General features: G+C 34.6%; 3 protein-coding genes across 5 annotated transcripts in view; all 3 read left to right on the plus strand.

Annotated features, from left to right (window-relative positions):
• Window positions 1-2,424, plus strand: part of LOC149094420 (uncharacterized) — a 19,598-nt gene extending 17,174 nt beyond the window's left edge. The window contains exon 3 of the mRNA XM_089266298.1: window positions 1-2,424. This exon is cut by the window's left edge and continues 2,315 nt beyond it. Coding sequence (XP_089122424.1) covers window positions 1-2,424 — 2,424 coding nt within the window.
• Window positions 2,425-3,791: 1,367 nt separating this feature from the next.
• LOC107363249 (aquaporin-10) lies at window positions 3,792-6,715 on the plus strand. 2 transcript variants are annotated; one of them, XM_015930456.3, is made up of 4 exons: window positions 3,792-3,934; window positions 5,145-5,244; window positions 5,310-5,430; window positions 5,859-6,715. In XM_015930456.3, the coding sequence occupies exons 2-4, from the start codon at window positions 5,146-5,148 to the stop codon at window positions 6,557-6,559; spliced, it is 921 nt and encodes a 306-aa protein (XP_015785942.1). In that variant the 5' UTR covers window positions 3,792-3,934; window position 5,145; the 3' UTR covers window positions 6,560-6,715. The 2 variants fall into 2 exon arrangements, with proteins under 2 accessions (XP_015785942.1, XP_015785933.1); XM_015930447.3 differs by lacking the exon at window positions 3,792-3,934 and having other exon boundaries at window positions 5,045-5,244.
• A 3,274-nt stretch (window positions 6,716-9,989) lies between these two features.
• On the plus strand, window positions 9,990-17,537 carry LOC107363265 (phospholipid-transporting ATPase ABCA3). 2 transcript variants are annotated; one of them, XM_015930467.3, is made up of 4 exons: window positions 9,990-10,692; window positions 11,648-15,544; window positions 15,618-15,995; window positions 16,073-17,537. In XM_015930467.3, exons 2-4 carry the CDS (start codon window positions 12,019-12,021, stop codon window positions 17,347-17,349), a joined length of 5,181 nt encoding a protein of 1,726 aa, XP_015785953.2. In that variant the 5' UTR covers window positions 9,990-10,692; window positions 11,648-12,018; the 3' UTR covers window positions 17,350-17,537. The 2 variants fall into 2 exon arrangements, with proteins under 2 accessions (XP_015785953.2, XP_015785961.2); XM_015930475.3 differs by lacking the exon at window positions 9,990-10,692 and having other exon boundaries at window positions 11,475-15,544.
• Window positions 17,538-19,345: the final 1,808 nt, after the last annotated feature.

The following is a 19,345-nucleotide window of genomic DNA, read 5'->3' on the forward strand; positions in this document are numbered from 1 at the left end:
GGATCAGGTTCAGGATCATCAGCAGCAGCTTCATCAGGAGCAGCAGCAGCTTCAGGTTCAGGATCATCTGGCTCAGGTTCATCAGGACAAGGATCTGGTTCAACAGGTTTAGGATCATCTGGATCAGGATCATCAGGATCAGCAGCTTCAGGATCAGCAGCATCAAGTTCAGCAGCAGCAGCTTCAGACTCATCATCTGCACCTGCACCAGCATCAAATACTGGATCAGACTCATCATCAGCAGCTTCAAGTTCAGCAGCAGCAGCATCAGCAGCAGCAGCAGCATCAGCAGCATCAGCTTCAGATTCATCATCAGGACCAACAACAACTACAACAACATCAAACAGTAACTCACCTAACTCAGCATCATCAGGATCAGGTTCAGGATCATCAGCAGCAGCTTCATCAGGAGCAGCAGCAGCTTCAGGTTCAGGATCATCTGGCTCAGGTTCATCAGGACAAGGATCTGGTTCATCAGGTTCAGGATCATCAGCAGCTTCAAGTTCAGCAGCAGCAGCATCAGCAGCAGCAGCAGCTTCAGACTCATCATCTGCACCTGCATCAGCATCAAACACTGGATCAGGATCATCATCAGCAGCTTCAAGTTCAGCAGCAGCAGCATCAGCAGCATCAGCTTCAGATTCATCATCAGGACCAACAACAACTACAACAACATCAAACAGTAACTCACCTAACTCAGCATCATCAGGATCAGGTTCAGGATCATCAGCAGCAGCTTCATCAGGAGCAGCAGCAGCTTCAGGTTCAGGATCATCTGGCTCAGGTTCATCAGGACAAGGATATGGTTCATCAGGTTCAGGTGCATCAGGATCAGCAGCTTCAGGATCAGCAGCATCAAGTTCAGCAGCAGCAGCTTCAGACTCATCATCTGCACCTGCACCAGCATCAAACACTGGATCAGGATCATCATCAGCAGCTTCAAGTTCAGCAGCAGCAGCATCAGCAGCATCAGCTTCAGATTCATCATCAGGACCAACAACAACTACAACAACATCAACCAGTAACTCACCTAACTCAGCATCATCAGGATCAGGTTCAGGATCATCAGCAGCAGCTTCATCAGGACAAGGATATGGTTCATCAGGTTCAGGTTCATCAGGATCAGCAGCTTCAGGATCAGCAGCATCAAGTTCAGCAGCAGCAGCTTCAGACTCATCATCTGCACCTGCACCAGCATCAAACACTGGATCAGGATCATCATCAGCAGCTTCAAGTTCAGCAGCAGCAGCATCAGCAGCGTCAGCTTCAGATTCATCATCAGGACCAACAACAACTACAACAACATCAACCAGTAACTCACCTAACTCAGCATCATCAGGATCAGGTTCAGGATCATCAGCAGCAGCTTCATCAGGAGCAGCAGCAGCTTCAGGTTCAGGATCATCTGGCTCAGGTTCATCAGGACAAGGATCTGGTTCATCAGGTTCAGGATCATCTGGTTCAGGTTCATCAGGATCAGCAGCTTCAGGATCAGCAGCATCAAGTTCAGCAGCAGCAGCTTCAGACTCATCATCTGCACCTGCACCAGCATCAAACACTGGATCAGGATCATCATCAGCAGCTTCAAGTTCAGCAGCAGCAGCATCAGCAGCATCAGCTTCAGATTCATCATCAGGACCAACAACAACTACAACAACATCAACCAGTAACTCACCTAACTCAGCATCATCAGGATCAGGTTCAGGATCATCTGGCTCAGGTTCATCAGGACAAGGATCTGGCTCATCAGGTTCAGGATCATCTGGTTCAGGTTCATCAGGATCAGCAGCTTCAGGATCAGCAGCATCAAGTTCAGCAGCAGCAGCTTCAGACTCATCATCTGCACCTGCAACAGCATCAAACACTGGATCAGGATCATCATCAGCAGCTTCAAGTTCAGCAGCAGCAGCATCAGCAGCATCAGCTTCAGATTCATCATCAGGACCAACAACAACTACAACAACATCAACCAGTAACTCACCTAACTCAGCATCATCAGGATCAGGTTCAGGATCATCAGCAGCAGCTTCATCAGTAGCAGCAGCAGCTTCAGGTTCAGGACCATCTGGACCAGGTTCATCAGGACAAGGATCTGGTACATCAGGTTCAGGATCATCTGGTTCAGGTTCATCAGGATCAGCAGCTTCAGGATCAGCAGCATCAAGTTCAGCAGCAGCAGCTTCAGATTCATCATCAGGACCAACAACAACTACAACAACATCAACCAGTAACTCACCTAACTCAGCATCATCAGGATCAGGTTCAGGATCATCAGCAGCAGCTTCATCAGGAGCAGCAGCAGCTTCAGGTTCATCAGCATCTTCAGGTGCAGGATCAGCAGCATCAAGTTCAGGTTCAGCAGGAAAATCATTTGTTAATCGTTATGTCAATTCTTCTGGTCAAACCTGTGTTTGTCATGCTTGAATCTTACCTGAATAAAAAACTGAATTATTAAATACGCTGCTGTCTCTTTTTTATTTTTTGTTTTTAGTCTTAAGTCGATTATATGCCGATGTGTATGGTCTTGCAAGCACATTTGTTAGCACATAATATTTTTCAGGTAGATCAGTGTTTTTGATATTTGCTACTAACAAAAAGTTGTTATAGGATAGTTTATAATGGATTTTTTAGAGTGGACTTATCATCACATGTTAAACAGATCTTGTATCATACAAAGCATTCAACAATGAAAATTCACTCAGTTTATGAACTGTATTATGGCAAAATTGTAGAGACATTAGAGCGATGATGAGAGCCTCATATCTAGATTGGGGTTGTTTGCATCATTCAATGCAATTCACATTGAAATTGATCAAAAATATACAACTCGCAGCCTATACACGGACTTACAATTTGCTCTATTCAGAGGATTTGTACATCAATTTTGATTAGATTGTTATTTTTTTCGATTATCAATGATCTGGCTATTTAAACTCAGCTACAATTAATTTCTTTTAGAAAACTTTTTTCCATTTTTTGTTGATTTTTATTTAAAGAACCCCTCGGATAAACTAATTTTATTTTAAAATATTTTTATTACATAATCTGAATGTTGATTTAAAAAAATTCACAAAATACTAAAAGCTAGTTATATGTGCAATTGTCGATATTTTCATTCGTTTTTCCCCTTTGCTTGTCGAATAGCCATGTGCAAACTCCATCAATCATGGTTGAGTTTCCGTCACTTGAAAATGTTACTTTAATAACGAGTTCATTTTCAATGGATTCATCATATTAATAGTCTAAACTAATCAAGCCAATTGAAAAGTTTTATTATCGCCTTTTCTGGACATTCTAAAGGGTATTCTCCTTTCATGAAAAAAGCAGTATAAACTTGTATATTTTTATAACCCCTCAAAAGTCTTGATAGAAAAAGATATAAATTTTATCATTTGTAACAAATCTTTACTAACAATTGTAAGCAATTTGACAATTTCTAGCTACGAGGCGATGCATTCAATCAGCAACTTAACTTAATAAAAATGATAGCATCTTGAGGAGGCCCGAAACTGAGGCTAATAAAAGTCGAGCTTATGTCATGATTTGTAAATGTTGTTGTTGGTAATTTAAAGCTTGCTTCTTTAACTAGGTTAAATATTTGCCATACCATCTGGGTGCAACATCAATTGATCAAATTTCAGTTAATTGTGCGACCACAAAAATACTGACTGAGACATTGCCAACAATGTTATTTTAAGATGCTTCAATATTTAACCCAACACATTGCACTCAAGACGCATTCATTGTTTGAGTTTGTGCAAAGTTGATATTTATTTTTAAATTATGAATCAAATAGCAACTTTTGAAAATTAAACAAAGTCAAATGAACAAGTTTAAACTTTTAAGGTAACTTAACATTTGTTTATTTTTGGGTGTTTTTAATTTCCTACAAAATTGTGCATAAACTTGGATCAGGATCATAAACCCTGTAAAGGTAAATACCCGTTTACATTATAACTTTACACTTCAATCTCTGTCAACCTTCAAATGTTTAATTAAACAAACTTATTCAATTTCCAAGCATTTGTTCAATCCAAGATCGTATACAAAATTCAGTGTCTTTTTTCATAGTCCAAATCCATGAATATTTCAGTAAATTACTCATACTACTCAACTTGAGTCCAACTGTATCGATACATCTTTTCATTTCAATTAGTAAAGATAACATTTCAAAGTGTTCAGATTATCACTCCAAAGTAAATCTACTGTTGAATCTCAATGATTATCTCATAATCGATCATTAATTGATCAACAATTTCGGGTAACACTTGATAATTTATCATTCATTGTTAAGAGAGTTAAAAGTAACGATTAACTTCAAGAGATGCGCTCAAGGTAATCAATTCAAACGTAAACAAAATCATTCTTAAGTGAATTCATTTTATTTTAAAACATGAACAAAAGCATGTCATTGAATAGAGCCAAAGAATATCATAAATTCAATTTCACCAAATTTTATTTTCAACGAAAAAAATATTCTTTTTCCAACAAAATTCACTTTAAAAAATTTCATCATACATTATGATTATAATATTCACTTTCAAGTACCGACTCAAGTGAATGTTTTGAATTGATTCAATGATTGTTTACTAAGAAAGGTGTGACTCAATTGTGACAATCACCAGACTGAGATAGTAAACTTTTGAATCCAAAATTTGAATCAATTTAGCTTGCAATTCTTCCTCAATCATGAATATTGAAATTCAAATATTGGACTTTTGGTTTTGGAAAAGTTGATAAAAAAGTTTAGCTCTAATGAGATGGAATCGCTTCTTTAAATGTCTGCTTGTAAACATGCAAGTGCAATCTTTTGCATTAAATCTATCGATTAGAGATTATTCTTGATTAGTAAAGGTATGAATATTGGAATAATGAAGATGATGATGAGGCAATGATGATCCTTGATTTAAAGACGGTAAGAGTGAATAGATGAAAAGAAGCTCCTTTTTTATCAACTTGCAACTGATAAATATTGATAGTCTGAAAATAATGAAATAAGATTTGTAATATTGAAAGTAAATCATAAAGCAAATCAGTTTACATCCGTCTGTTTACGCTGTGTATGCAAAAATTGAATTAACCATTAATTACTGATTTCATTTTTACTCATTTCTTTTCTCTCTTTTATTCATATTTGCTGTTAGAATGGCTCAAATTGCTTATCAATTTTTAAGCAAATTTAAAACAAAAAACCTCTTGTATCAACAGTTTATCATTGAACTTGTAGGAACATTCATTCTCATAGTGAGTCTTCAGGCAACTCTAAGCGTCAACATTACTTTTAATCACATTTTGTGTCCACTCAACAGGTACTAATTGATAATGCCGTTGCAACCTACACATTTGGCCATCCATCAGATCATTTTGCTATAGCTACAACAGCTGGAGTTGGTTTGTACATTGCAGTTGTATTTGGAGCCACAGTCTCAGGTAAATCATGTGCTATTCAGCTTCATTATCTATTCAAGATTATTTCTGGTTCAACTAATTGTTTACATTCCAACTATTTACACTTGTTAGATGTGTCATATTCAATTGATCAAGTGTCTATTTTCAGACTTTTAAAATTCTTAAGACTTCATTACATGTTAATTGGATTTCATTTTTTATCAATTTCAGTTCTATTAATCATTCGAACAAATGTTCCGTTTCGAATTTACAATTAATTTTAATTTTTAGTTTGCTTTTTCAATGTAACTATTGAAGTCTATGATGAATAGTATCTTCTTGATTCAGATTCAAGTATAAACTTTATGCTCACCCAAAAACGAAGTAGAATTGCATTTCTTTGTACAAAAATAATCTTTGAATTTTGACTTTGAATCAGCATTAATGAATTTTGTTTGCGACTTCAACAGCTGGTCATGTGAATCCAGTTGTCACGTTTGCCCTCGCCACTTTGCGTAAATGTCCTTGGAAGTCTGTTCCAGTCTATTTTGCTGGACAGTTTATTGGAGGATTTGCTGCAACTGTGGTTAGCTTTGCCAATCAAAGGTTAGCCATTGTGGCACGAAGTGGACTTAATGGCACTTTTCCCAGTAAAACTGCTTCTCTATTCATGTCTAACCCAGGAATTCGTCCTGTTGACCATGAAACTGTGATTCTTGATCAAGTTCTTTGTGTTGGTATTTTAATGTTTGCCATTATGGTATTGATTGATGGATCCAATAATCACAACTCAAAGAGTGCAACACCTTTTGGTCTACTTTTTGTCCTTATAGCCGTCATTCTAGCCTTCGGATCCAATGCAGGTGCTGCTATCAATCCTGCTCGTGATTTACCAGCTCGTCTATTTGGTTTCATGATTGGTCTGGGCGATATGTGGTCAGACATGTTTTGGTTAACAGCAAGCACAATTGGTACTTTTCTTGGTGCTGTAGTAGGAGCCTGGACTTACTATTTGACGGTTGAAATTCACAGGATTAATGACAACGCTGACCTGAGAAATGGATCTGCAAACGATTTAAATTTGACCGAATTGAGGACCACACTTGACAAATTAGAAGCTCTTGTGGATGCTGAAAAGGGATTGAAAAGTCACACCAAACTTTTAGATTGATTGTCAAAACAATAAAGTATAATTATGATAGATTCCCATTGAATTGATGAGTCTTTAGAAAGCACCAATTGTTTTGAAAAATTGACATTTTATAGCAACAAATGCTTTCTAACACTTCAATTTAATTTGAATCCATTTTAAATATTGTAAAATTAATTGTTTTCAAACATTTCATTTTAAACTTTCCAATTCAAAGTTATAAGTTACATACTTACCTCACAGTTTCATGCAATTTTTTAAACATTAAAAGAGTTCGAGTTTTAGCGAAAAATCAAAATAATCCGAATTAAGTTTTAGGCTCAGGGATGATTCAAATTTTAATTTCAATTTATTAGACTACAGTATCATGTTAATTCATTTCAATAGACAAAAGTCACTTTTCAAGTTTACTCTCTAATAAACTTCACCTTCATCTGCAATTTCATTGTTTTGGTGGACATTTCTTAGGTGAGGTTGAACAGGGTTGCGATCCAATACATTCGCTAATTAGAGCACCATTTCTGTAATGGCAGCTAATCGTGACACCATTTTCTGACCATGATTTAGAAGTTTCCGAATCTCTTGCAGCTCTGGCTTTTGCTTCTCCCATTTTTGTTGCTTGAGCGACATCAACACTGAAGGCAATGAAGACCACTAAAAGGGAAAATAAGGTGACAAGTTTGAAATTCATTGTAACTTTTGGGATTCACTGAAGTCTTTCAAGATTAAATGTTTATCAACTGTTTACTAATCAACTATACTTTCAATTCAACCTAAACTTGCCTTTTATACTCGACTTTTCTCAATTCAATCTATTGGTTCAGTGCCGTCTTTTTTCCTGGTAAACATCACGAGTTTATTTAATATCAAAAGTCGATCAAGACTGGAAAATTGTTTAATTAGTTGCTACTTTGTAGTTCTAAATGTCAACTTACGGTTGCTGTTCAACGTTTAACTTAAATTGTGAATAAATTTAGATTTTCTTGCACCAATTGTCCTAATCAACGAAAATGAAGATGGAAACGTTTGCTTGAAAAATGCTGGTCAATCCTTTTTCATCTTACTTCTTACGGTTTTTCAGCAACGTTAATTTTCGCTGTTAATTTTATATTTATCTTGTCAATTGTAACACTATTTATTTATGTAATTCAATTGAAGTAATTTAAATTAATGAATCTAATTGACCTGAAAAATCTAGCAAGTTTACAAGTTTTAAATAAGGAAGAGGGTTTTATCAAACACTTAAGTCAACATTTGTGTTGATGGAAGATGTAAATAATGTAATTGGTAAAACTTAATTTATGACAAATAGATATACTTCAATAGTTCAATGAATTTCCCATGTTCACCATCATCTTCGGATATTTTTTAATGGTGAAAATACATCTTGAAGGTAGTGAGAATGAATTGTGAAATGAAAATTATGACCGATTGCTGTTATACAATATTACTTTTCAACAAGTAATACAATAAAAAGTTTGATTTACAATATTTAATGTTATATTTGATTTACAAATGATTTTTTAATAAGTTATAATGTTCCAACTCATTGATTGGGTCAAATTCAATCTAATTTTTGGTTTATTTATTTTCATAACTTTACTCATTGATACATCAACATCGATACAGATATCAACTCAAAAACTAAACATTGACAATAATGGTGTTCATAGCAAAGATGAAAGTGTTGAAAGAAGCAAACGTTTTGCCTGTTTATTTGGCTGCAATTCATGTGGTTCACCAGCCGGTCGACCAAGACCTCGAGCTCGACAAAGGACAAGGTACATACCTTTGCCACCATTGATTATACCATCACCAAATCAATCATCATCAAATCAATATGGGGCAATATCGTCATCATCAGCGACTTCACCCAATCCCTTTTACAATTTTCCACAATTGCCAAGTTTACCCTCATTCCCAGCTTATCCTAGCTTTCCCAGTGTTCCCGACTTTCCACCTTTACCGGCATTCCCAGAGCTTCCAATACCTAAAAAGCTTCCTCGATTACCTAATTTACCAGCATTACCAAAATTACCAAGTTTCCCTTCAGCACCATTCCCTCCTTTACCTCCAATGCCTCCTCTAGCACCACCAGGAGGCTTACCAGCACCACCAGGTTTACCAGGCGCCCCAGGTCTACCAGGAGCGCCAGGTTTACCAGCACCACCGGCACCTCCAGCACCTCCGGCGCCACCAGGCCTGCCATTTGGCTGAATTTGAAGTTTGAATTTCCATTATGACTAGCTAATTGATAAATCGCATTAAGATTCATGATTTATGGCGCATCTTGTGTATTTTTTACTACTACTTTGAATAAAGTTGCAACTTTAATTAAAAATAAATCCAATTTAGCCTTAAGAAGATCATCTTTAAATCGTCTTGATTGGCGAAATAAAGGTATACCGTTTACGGTAACACTGTTCCCATAATGTTCAACTGTCAGGCGATTTTAAGGATCAATACTTCCATCGGTAGCTTTAAGAGCTCGAGAAATGTGAAGATTATAAAGAGTTATAATAGGATCAATTTTACATCAAGGTGAATTGCTTTGGCTGTTCTAGGAAAAAAAGGTTTACTCAAGATAATCTAAGCACATATCGTATACTCATCAAAGAGTAGATAATTTACTGCACTCTTTGTTCATAGGTGTGGGTAAACGAGAACCCGTCAGCTCACTTTTTCATGTTCAAAGTAACCTGACATAATCTGCAGAGATTGAATAAAATCTTATTTCACTCGAACCAATCTATTTCAGACCGGCATGAAATAATATAAATAAATTCAGACACAATTTAGCTATTAAGATTCAATCTTCATCAGCTTGAAAATCGACTCAGCTAGCTGAGACTGAACATGAAAAAGTGAGCTGACGGGTTCTCGTTTACCCTTGTCCATAATTAAGTAGACTTTTGAGTCTACCGAATCATTTGCATCTTTTTTCAGTTTCAAAATCAATTAACAGAGCATTGAGATAATATTTCAACAGTTAACCGAGAACAATAAAGCAACAAATTGTTGACAGAATAGCTTGTTTTCATGGTTGATTGAAATGAAATTATTCCCTGACATTAGATTGGTATTAGATTAAAGATGTAATAGCATATGGTTTCACAGTGGTTAAGTAATTGCAATTACAATTAAATAGATTAAATTACTGGATGTGATTCATTTATAGTGAAATAAAAGGTTGAAAGGTTCATCATGAGTCAGAGTTATCAAACATACAAAATGAAACAATCAACACAAAACTAAATGTATTTTCATGCTAAAAATTCACGTTCACTTGATAAAAATTGAAGCAGCTTGATAATTGTTGAGTTGTAAATATTTCAAAATATGGAAAATGGAAGACAATTGGAACTAAAAATAGTGTAAATCAAGATACAATTGAAATAAATTGTCAATAAATCTGATTTGTGTTGAAATTGGAAAGGCAAGAAAAAACAAAGGAGCTGTAAAAGAGGGAGGTGAGAAGAAAGTGAGAAATGTATTTCATTTTGTATTTGTTAAGAATATTGAAATCAATTGTTGCTCTTTTAAATTTTTTTCTTTGTTGTAATTTATTCATCCAATTTTAAATTAGTAATCTAAACCAGGGTATTAAACCAGTTAACCAATTTTTCACATTGTGTCTCATTACTTGAAAATATCTGACAAGGATTAGAGAATCATGTCTTCATGAACATATCTTGTACAGCAAATATTAAGCAACTCTCAACATTAACCATAGCAACCCTATCAACAACATTAAACAATGGCTTTTTGGTTATGCTTTTCACCATTGTGTTGATCCTGTTTATGGTGCCTTTAACTTAAAGTGATTCAAAGTTTACAGTAGTTAACCAGATTAATGAAAGACTCTATTGCTATATTCTGGACCAATCAATTCTAACCAGATCAACCTGTTGTTTTTTCACGTCTCTTGGCTTTTCTTGTAGCCATTTTCAATTTTCCATGTTACATAAAACCATGTGTCAAGTCAACTCACATCATGATTGAATTACCAGAATTTAGAAACAAAATGTTTTAATGGTACGTTTCCAAGAGACCTCTTGTATCCATCTTTAAATCATTAAATTGTGAAGTCGGGGAAACAGGAAAATGAAAAGTAAAAGTGATGATTCGTGCAAAGTGAATGAACAATAATCAAGGTTAGTTTTGACAATTTTTGCTGCTGCTATTGCTTTCAAATATTCAATAGTTATAATTTATGACTCAATGATCATTTAAATGTTTCTAAATATCATGTAGTTTTATCTAAAATAATCAGGAATATGACTATTTTGATTTACAGTTACAGTTTCAGTTACTTTTGATGGAGACGGCTTTAAAGAGTGGAGAAGGCACTTTTCAAGAACAAAGGGATTCCAACAATCCTCACAGTAATCAAATATAATGTACTCATTGTTTGATAAAATTGTTTAAGATTATTCATTATCTACCAGTTCATCTATTGAGTGTCCTGTTCATTATTTTCACTGTCTTCTCCACTCTTTAAAGCTGTCCTCGTCGAAAGTAATTTCCTGTAAATAGCATATCTTGTTATACAATGTAATTGTGGCAATTGCCAGCTTTATTGAGATTGTTTAAGAAAAAAATCAGTGAATAATGTATCATTATTTTGATGAAGTATTCTATGGGAACCGAAATCATGCGATTAAGTCACTACATTTGTCAACTTTTTGGTTACCTTTATCTTAAACATTCGTATAAATAGCTAATGAAGCTATTTTCCTATCAAACAATATTTAAATTGATTGGAATTGTAAGCTTTTAACTAAATTTATTTCAAATAATCATTGTACTCTGAATGGACTTAAATGGGAATTTAAATTGATGATTTTCTGGCAAAATTCTGGTAAAATTGATAAAACTGAACAATCTTATTGTTTTCTCTGTTACCTTGACAACGTTGGAGATTGTACACTAACAAAGAGTAGAAGTGAACTCAATACAGTCATCAGTGTAGTCACTGTGTTACTCTGAATGCCAGATTATGAAGTTTATTCATGTTTTAATCTGTTGTGATAATTAACCAATCAATAATGATTATCTTAATTTGCCTGTCATTTCTAATTCTATTTTTTATTTTACTCCTCCTTCCAGGTTGAAAAAATTCATTTACATCATAATTTCAATCCTTGGAAATCACTATACTTTGCACCTTCTCAGTTATTCAAATATATGTATCCGTCATCGCTTATAAACAAATGATTGCCTGTTAGTTTAATGATGGTGTTTCATCATTATTTTGTGTTATTTGAACCTAAATCACGAGGACTATCATTCCACTCTACCCTTTGACTTGGTGGTCAATTTGTTATTTCCGCCTTTTGGTTATTTCTCTTTTTGTTATTGGCTCTTTTGTACTTCATTCTTTCTTACCTTTAACTGTGATTACCGTGAAAATATCGAACAAAATTTAGTTCAATTCATTTTGATCTCCTGTGTATCTGTTATATTGATCAAATTTCAAAATGGCTCGATCAGAGACCTACAAAAGTGGTCGAAATAGAATTAACCAGCAAGTCAAGATTATGCTTTGGAAATCATTGATTGTTCGTCGAAATCACATCTCCGAATTATTATGCGAGTTTTTGATTCCATTGACGATTTCAATCATCTTTGTTATTGTTCTTATCCGTCTAGGATCATTACCTAGCAGCACCACTTCTCGCGTTCCAGCTCAAACCTTCCCGGATCCTTCATTCAATTTTGACCCAAGTATTTTCGGTTTTTCTAATATTCTATACGCACCTAATGATGAAAAGACTGTCAATAGAATGACAATGATCGAAAAAAAGCTGTCGATGACTGGAATTCGACCAACGTTTGCCAATTTTTCAACATCGGAAGATCTTTACAGTGAATATCTTAAAATGATAGCCATTGATCCAAACGCTTTAATTTTTGGAGTCTTATTTGATCAAGAAAAAGCTAATGCTCCTGCATTTACGTATACTATTCGTTCCCGGATGCCTCATTGGTTGAAAACAACATTTTGTGTCAAAACAAATTCATATCCTTGCGTTGAAGCTCCTTACAATACATTTTCAAATCTCCAAACTCTTGTTAATTTAGCCTATTTGACTGAAAAATTCCCCGAAATTGAATTGGACATGACAAAAGTTTTATCTTCAGGATTGGTCAAAGGTTATCGCTTCCCATACCCATCTCACACTACAGCTAGTGATAATCTTTCAGACTTAACTCCATGGGTACTAGTTTTTGGCTTCATCATTTCTTATGTTTTTATTATTAAGCGTATCACTTCCGAAAAGTCCAACCAAATCAGAGAAATGTATAGAATAACTGGACTTATGGATTGGATTTATTGGTTTGCTCATCTTGCTGATCATTACGCCATTTTCTTAGTTCAAGCTCTCATTGTAACTGGACTTTTTACTATGAAAATTATAAATGGAAATGCTTGCGTTTTTAATTACTCGTCATATTCGCTCGTTTTCTTCATTACTGCTCTTTGGGGTTTAAATTTCACCCTATCAGCTTTAGCTTTATCCATACCTTTCAATCGTCCAATTTCAGCTGTTGTTTTTGGGGCTTTATTTTGGACCCTCCAAATTGTTCCAGCTTATTATATTGATCCTGCTACCAATCCATTGGTTGATGTGATTGAAACCAGAGAGTTGAGATTTATTTCATGCTTCCTGCCAAATATGGCTTTAACTTTGGCGATAAGAGTTATCCAACAAAAAGAGATTTATGGTTATGGTGCAACTTGGTCTAATCTTTTCGAACCTGCCTCAGTTTTCGGTGAATTATCATTAGGTATAATAATAATTATATTGTTTGTGACGTCCCTGATGTATATACCTTTAATATACTATTTGGAAAAAGTCATTCCATCACAATATGGTATTTCCAAGCCATGGCTGTTCCCTCTTCATGCTCTTTTCCGTTATAAAACAAACAAGAAAACTAAAAGAGAAGAGCCTTTAGACTGGGATCACGATAATTTTGAGCCCCTTGCCCCATCCGATGAGGTCAAAATTTCCATTAGAAAAGTTCTCAAAGAATTCGACACCAGTAATCCACCATCAATAGCAGTGAACAATGTATCTTTGGATATTCCTCATCACCAGATAACCATGCTATTAGGGGAGAATGGAGCTGGTAAAACAACTTTAATGAGTATTATTATTGGTCTTATTCCTCCCACCAGTGGTTCTGTTATTATTGATGGTCATGACATTCTCGAAGAAACCGCTGATGCTCGTCGGAACCTTAGCTTTTGTCCCCAAGCTAATGTCCTTCAACCTGAGCTAAGTGTTGAAAATCATTTAATGTTGTATGGTGCCATTAAAGGTGTCCCCATGTCGAAGCTTTCAGACGAAGTGACTCGGATCGTTGAAGACATAAAACTTAACAATTTTCGGCATCTAAAACCTAACTCACTTTCTGGTGGAATGAGGCGTCGTCTCAATTTAGGTATTGCACTAATTGGTGATTCCGAAATTATCATTTTAGATGAACCTACTGCAGGATTAGATCCTGGATCTCGGCGTGATGTGTGGAACATTTTAAATGAAATTAAAAGTCGTAAAACTGTGATAATGACTACTCATTTCATTGAAGAAGCTGATGCTATTGGGGAAAGAGTAGCTATCATGAGAAAAGGTAAATTGGCCTGTTTTGGATCACCTATGTACTTGAAGCGTCTTTTCGGAACTGGCTATGAATTAAGAGTAGCCAAATCGGAAGAAAGCTCAGTTCAAGATTTAACAGCAATAATGCAAACTCATTTTCCAGGAGCCAAAAATACTTATGCTGTTGAAGGGGAAGTCATTTACTCTTTACCGCAGGAACATGCAAATTCAAATGTTTTCCACATTTTCTTTCAAGACCTTGAAGAAAGAAAAGATGAACTTAAAATTTCTTCCTGGGGTTTGAGTTACACCACATTAGAAGAAGTTTTTATTAGAGTTGTAGACACAGAAGTAGCTCAACTTAACCACACTGGATCCCAACTCTTTAAATCAAACAATCAGTTAAACTCTGATGCAACAAATAGTTTACCAGCTCAAACAAATAGCGAACAAATGAGTGCCAAAGATTATCTTCATCCAACGATTTTCTTTGTTGCTGGACTTTGTCTTTTTTTCCTTCGAATCAAAGCATTGCTCATAAAACGTTTCAACTATTCCAAGCGTTATTGGAAAATAATTTTATTTCAAATATTTATTCCTACTGTTCTATTTGCCGTAATCATGCTTTTGGATCAAAAAATTGTTGGAATGGTAACACTTTTCAAACAAACCGTTCAGCTTAGTTTACAACATCTCTACGGATCAACTAATGCGCTATACAGTAATCCATCTGGTGATGCGACCATCTTTGGTGAAAAATTTGGAGAAGTGTTGTCAGCTGAATATGCTAAAATTACTTACCTCAATTCAACAACATCAGTTGATGACTACATGCTCAAACTAGGTGAATTTTTATCAATCAATCAATATATTCACGACTATATCGTTAGTATGGAATATACGGACTATGAGCTAAAAATTTATTACAATACAGAAGCTCTCCATTCTCTTCCAATTGTCATAAATCTACTTTTTGATACGGTATATCGAAATTTAACCGATTCAAAAACACTTTCACCTTATCCAGACCCCATAAAAGTTGTAGAATCCTCGAATGGTCCTTTATTTCGCTTTCAAACCTACAACTATCCATTTCCTTCTAAAGGTGATCTACTTCAACCAATTATTTCTACAGCCGTACGACCTCATTTATGGTCACTTTTGGTACAGATAACAATGCCCTTTCTTGCTGCTAGTCACATTCTTGTCCCTATCCATGAGCGAAGTTCAAAAGCCAAGTTACTTCAAATTATGACTGGTCTTCATCCCATAATGTATTGGATTTCCCATTTTATTTTTGACATGATGATTCACATAATATGTACTTTATGCATTTTTACTGTTGTCCTTACCTTAGACTTTCAACTAATCTTTCATAACGATTTAAATATTCAAAGTAAGTATTTAATAGTAGTTGATTTAATAATTTCAGTTGCAAATTGTTAATTAATGAAAAATTTTATTTTCAGTGGCCTTTTTATTGTCATTAATTACTTCTGGAGTTGCTTCCATTCCATTGGCATACGTTTTTTCGTTTCTATTTGACCGTCCCAGTATCGGTTACTCTTTTCTCGTGCTTCTTTTCCTCGTTTTTGGTGTTATGACGGCCATTATCAACTTTATTATTGAAAGTCTGGTTCCTAAAATAGTTTCACATTCTTTCAAACAAATATTTGACATTATTGTGGCCTTTTTCCCTCTCCATGCCATGACCATGGCAATTGTAAAAGCTTTCAGTATTGCCCTTGAATCAAAAGTTTGCAGTCAAGTTATGCCAAAACTACTGGAGGTTCAATGTGTCAATGCAACTTACTCAGAAACAGATATGACTTATCGATGTTGTCCAAGTAAGTCTTCATTTAATTGTGCCATTTTCATTTAAATGTTAAATTACTCATTCTATTGTTTCAACTTTTTCCATTAGAAATTTGTGAAAAGACTGATGATTGCTTTGAATATCGTGATGCATTGTCTTGGAAATACGGTGTTTTACCTAGATTGTTGCAACTAATTGGAGAAGCAGCAATCTTTTCGATGGTTCTACTTATTTTAGAAATTTATTATGATCGACTCGAATGGGTTAATGATATCAAAGAGGTTCTCTTGACCAAACTTTCATTTCACACAAGTTATGCTGATGAAGATCCGAGAAGACGTAACATTGAGAGTGAAGATTCTGATGTAACTGCTGAAAGACATCGTGTATATTCCGAACGAAATGGAGCATCTCCAGATCAAGATATTCTCAGTGTGATTGATTTAAAGAAGCAGTATCGTAAATTTAGAGCTGTTGAAGGTTTGACTTTTGGTGTTCGACAAAATGAATGTTTCGGCTTGTTAGGTATCAATGGAGCTGGAAAATCGACTACATTTAAGATGCTTGTAGGTGATATTAGACCGACTTCAGGCAACGCTTATATTGGTGAGCTTGACATCATGCATAGCAAGCGAGGTTACCAACAAAGCATTGGTTATTGTCCTCAATATGATGCTCTTATTGATCTTCTTACTGGACGTGAAATGTTATATCTTTTTGCTCGACTTCGGGGACTGGAAGAAAAGTGTATTCCTGTTGTTGTAAATCAATTAATTGCAGATGTTGATCTGCAATTCCATGCTGACAAAGTCACTGGTTGTTACAGTGGAGGAAACAAAAGGAAACTAAGTTTAGCTATGGCTCTTGTGGGTGCACCTCGAGTTGTTTTTCTTGATGAACCATCTGCTGGTGTTGATGCTGCTAATCGTCGAAGAATGTGGACCGTATTATCTGCTGTTAGAGAACGAGGTTGCTGTTTGGTCTTAACTAGTCATTCAATGGAAGAATGTGAAACTCTTTGCTCACGAATCGCTATAATGGTTAGCGGTGAGTTCAAATGTTTGGGCAGTCTTCAACATTTAAGACACAAATTTGGTCAAGGATTCAGTTTGTATATAAAAATCAAAGTGGATAAAATTATGGATCCTGATTATTTGGTGGAAGTTCGTCGAGTAGTTGAATCCAAGTTACATGCCGAGTTGAAGCAGCATCATTTTGTTAATTTATTTTATCACATTCCTGATAAATCATTGAAATGGTCTTATCTTTTTGAAACAATGGAAACAATTAAAGAAACCTATCAACTTGAAAATTTTATTATAAGTGATACTTCATTGGAGCAGATATTTTTAGCGTTCTCGAGCAAACAAATTTCAACTGATTGATGTGCCATTTTTTCTGCTTAATTTTTCTTTTTTTGTCATTCTCGATGTTCAAAAATCAATCTTCTGTGTGATCCATTAAGAAATATTTATGAAAATCAAATTATTTTACTTAATGATCAAAAGTTTTCAATTATTTCTTGGTTTGTTGTGATTTCTTAGTTTATTAAACATTTTTATACCAATACAAATTGAAGCAAAACGATTCTTTTCTAAACCAATCTTTGATTGAAGAAACAATTCAGGAGCTCGATTTCATAAAGTTATCACTGATGGAGTCACGGGGTAACTGATTCTTAACAGATAAATTATCATGTATTCTATTTTTTAATTCAATGCAATTTCAATTTTAATTGTCTAAAAAGGATTACATTGCTATTCTTGTGCATCCTTTAAAAAACGGTCTTTTCACGGTAAAGGTTGTCATTTCAATATCAAGGTACAATTATTAACCTTTATTTAAATATTTTCATACACATTGTAGCAAAGGTTAAAGAAAAGAAAATAGATTCACGATTGGATTGAGCTACCTTTGGTTAAAAAATTGAATATAATGATTCATTCGTGAGCCCCACACAAGATGTTGGACTCCGTGCCATTGTTGCTAATGGTTTAAACATTGATAAATTTTGGTTACTCAATTCAACAAATTTATCAAATTTTTTATGGATTCGAGTTCCCGTCACCAATTAAAACATTAATTAGATATCCTGGAGCTCTTTTGTGTTAGGCCATATATAAGTGGCCTTACCATTGCGTTCAGGGACGACTTTGAGTTTGACAATTGAAGTTTTTTATATGCAGCAAGCAATCATTTTCAATACAAGGTTTGCTTTTGGACCCGATGCACACTTGATTAAGATACGAAGGAACCGAAGCGAGTTGAACAATCCAGCAAAATAATTTATTTTATCAATGTTATAAACTTTGGAGGGGAAAACCATCTGTTTGCCAAGCTAATTTAGAGCCATCTTTGACCCTGATATTTTCATAGTTTCAAGTTTCAAGTCTAAATAGGAAGAAAACGATGAAACTCTGAATAAATTTTACAATGAAATGAGAAAATTCTTTCACATGTGAAATTGTCTTGAACATTTTATGAATCATCAGCGAAACATCATTTCAAATCAGCAGCAAGTTTTAGGAAAACTTGAATATTTGGATACATTGCGTTGTATGAAACCTCGGCAAAGGATCGGAGAGAATCAAACGATTTATTAATCGCTTGGCCAACCTTAATAAATTCCTATTTTTTATAACATTTGTATTTAACATTATTTTCAATAAAAAAAATGATTAAGCTAAATGACAAATTAAATCAACATTCAATTGATAAGTTTTGCAGAAACGAAGATCTCAATTCAGATTTTTATAAATAAAAAAAGCTTGACTTTAAGACTAATCTCGTAAGACCTAGCTCGGCGAAAGACCAATGAGATGGGTCAGTCGATTATGAAATGTAATTGTCATCGCGAAATGTGCTTAACTTAAAGTACATCAGCAAATTTTTCGCACAAGATTGAACCAATTTATAAATAATTCAACTTCAAAAAATAAAATTAGAGTTTCCTGAGTTTACCAAAAACGTTGGAAGCAAATGTTTGGTTGAATGAACTGAGAATGCATGTGATTAAATAGAGCCAAAAGAGTATTTGTTTTAAAATTGCGAGAATAGTCAAAATATGACTTCAATTTAGTGGTTTAATTTTCATTGATTCCTACTCAGACTGGTTGATCAAATGCAAACCGTCTAGTATCATCATGTAAAAATACGAAAAACAGGAAATTAAAACATTGCAATCTCCCTTTTGATTTACCCATTCAACCCTTAAACCTAATTGTTACCGATATAATCAATATCAATACTCTAAATGCAATATTACATCAATAACAGTAGCTTTTAAACATGTGAAACATCTGATAATGAAAATTTTAATTTATTTTGATGCTAAAATTTTATATTTCAAAGGACTTGAGTTATAATGGTACAATTCATTGA

The sequence above is a fragment of the Tetranychus urticae genome, chromosome 1, assembly GCF_039701765.1.
Source record: "Tetranychus urticae isolate SD_2017Ah chromosome 1, NJAU_TeUrti_SD_1.0, whole genome shotgun sequence".
Lineage (NCBI taxonomy): Eukaryota > Metazoa > Arthropoda > Arachnida > Trombidiformes > Tetranychidae > Tetranychus > Tetranychus urticae.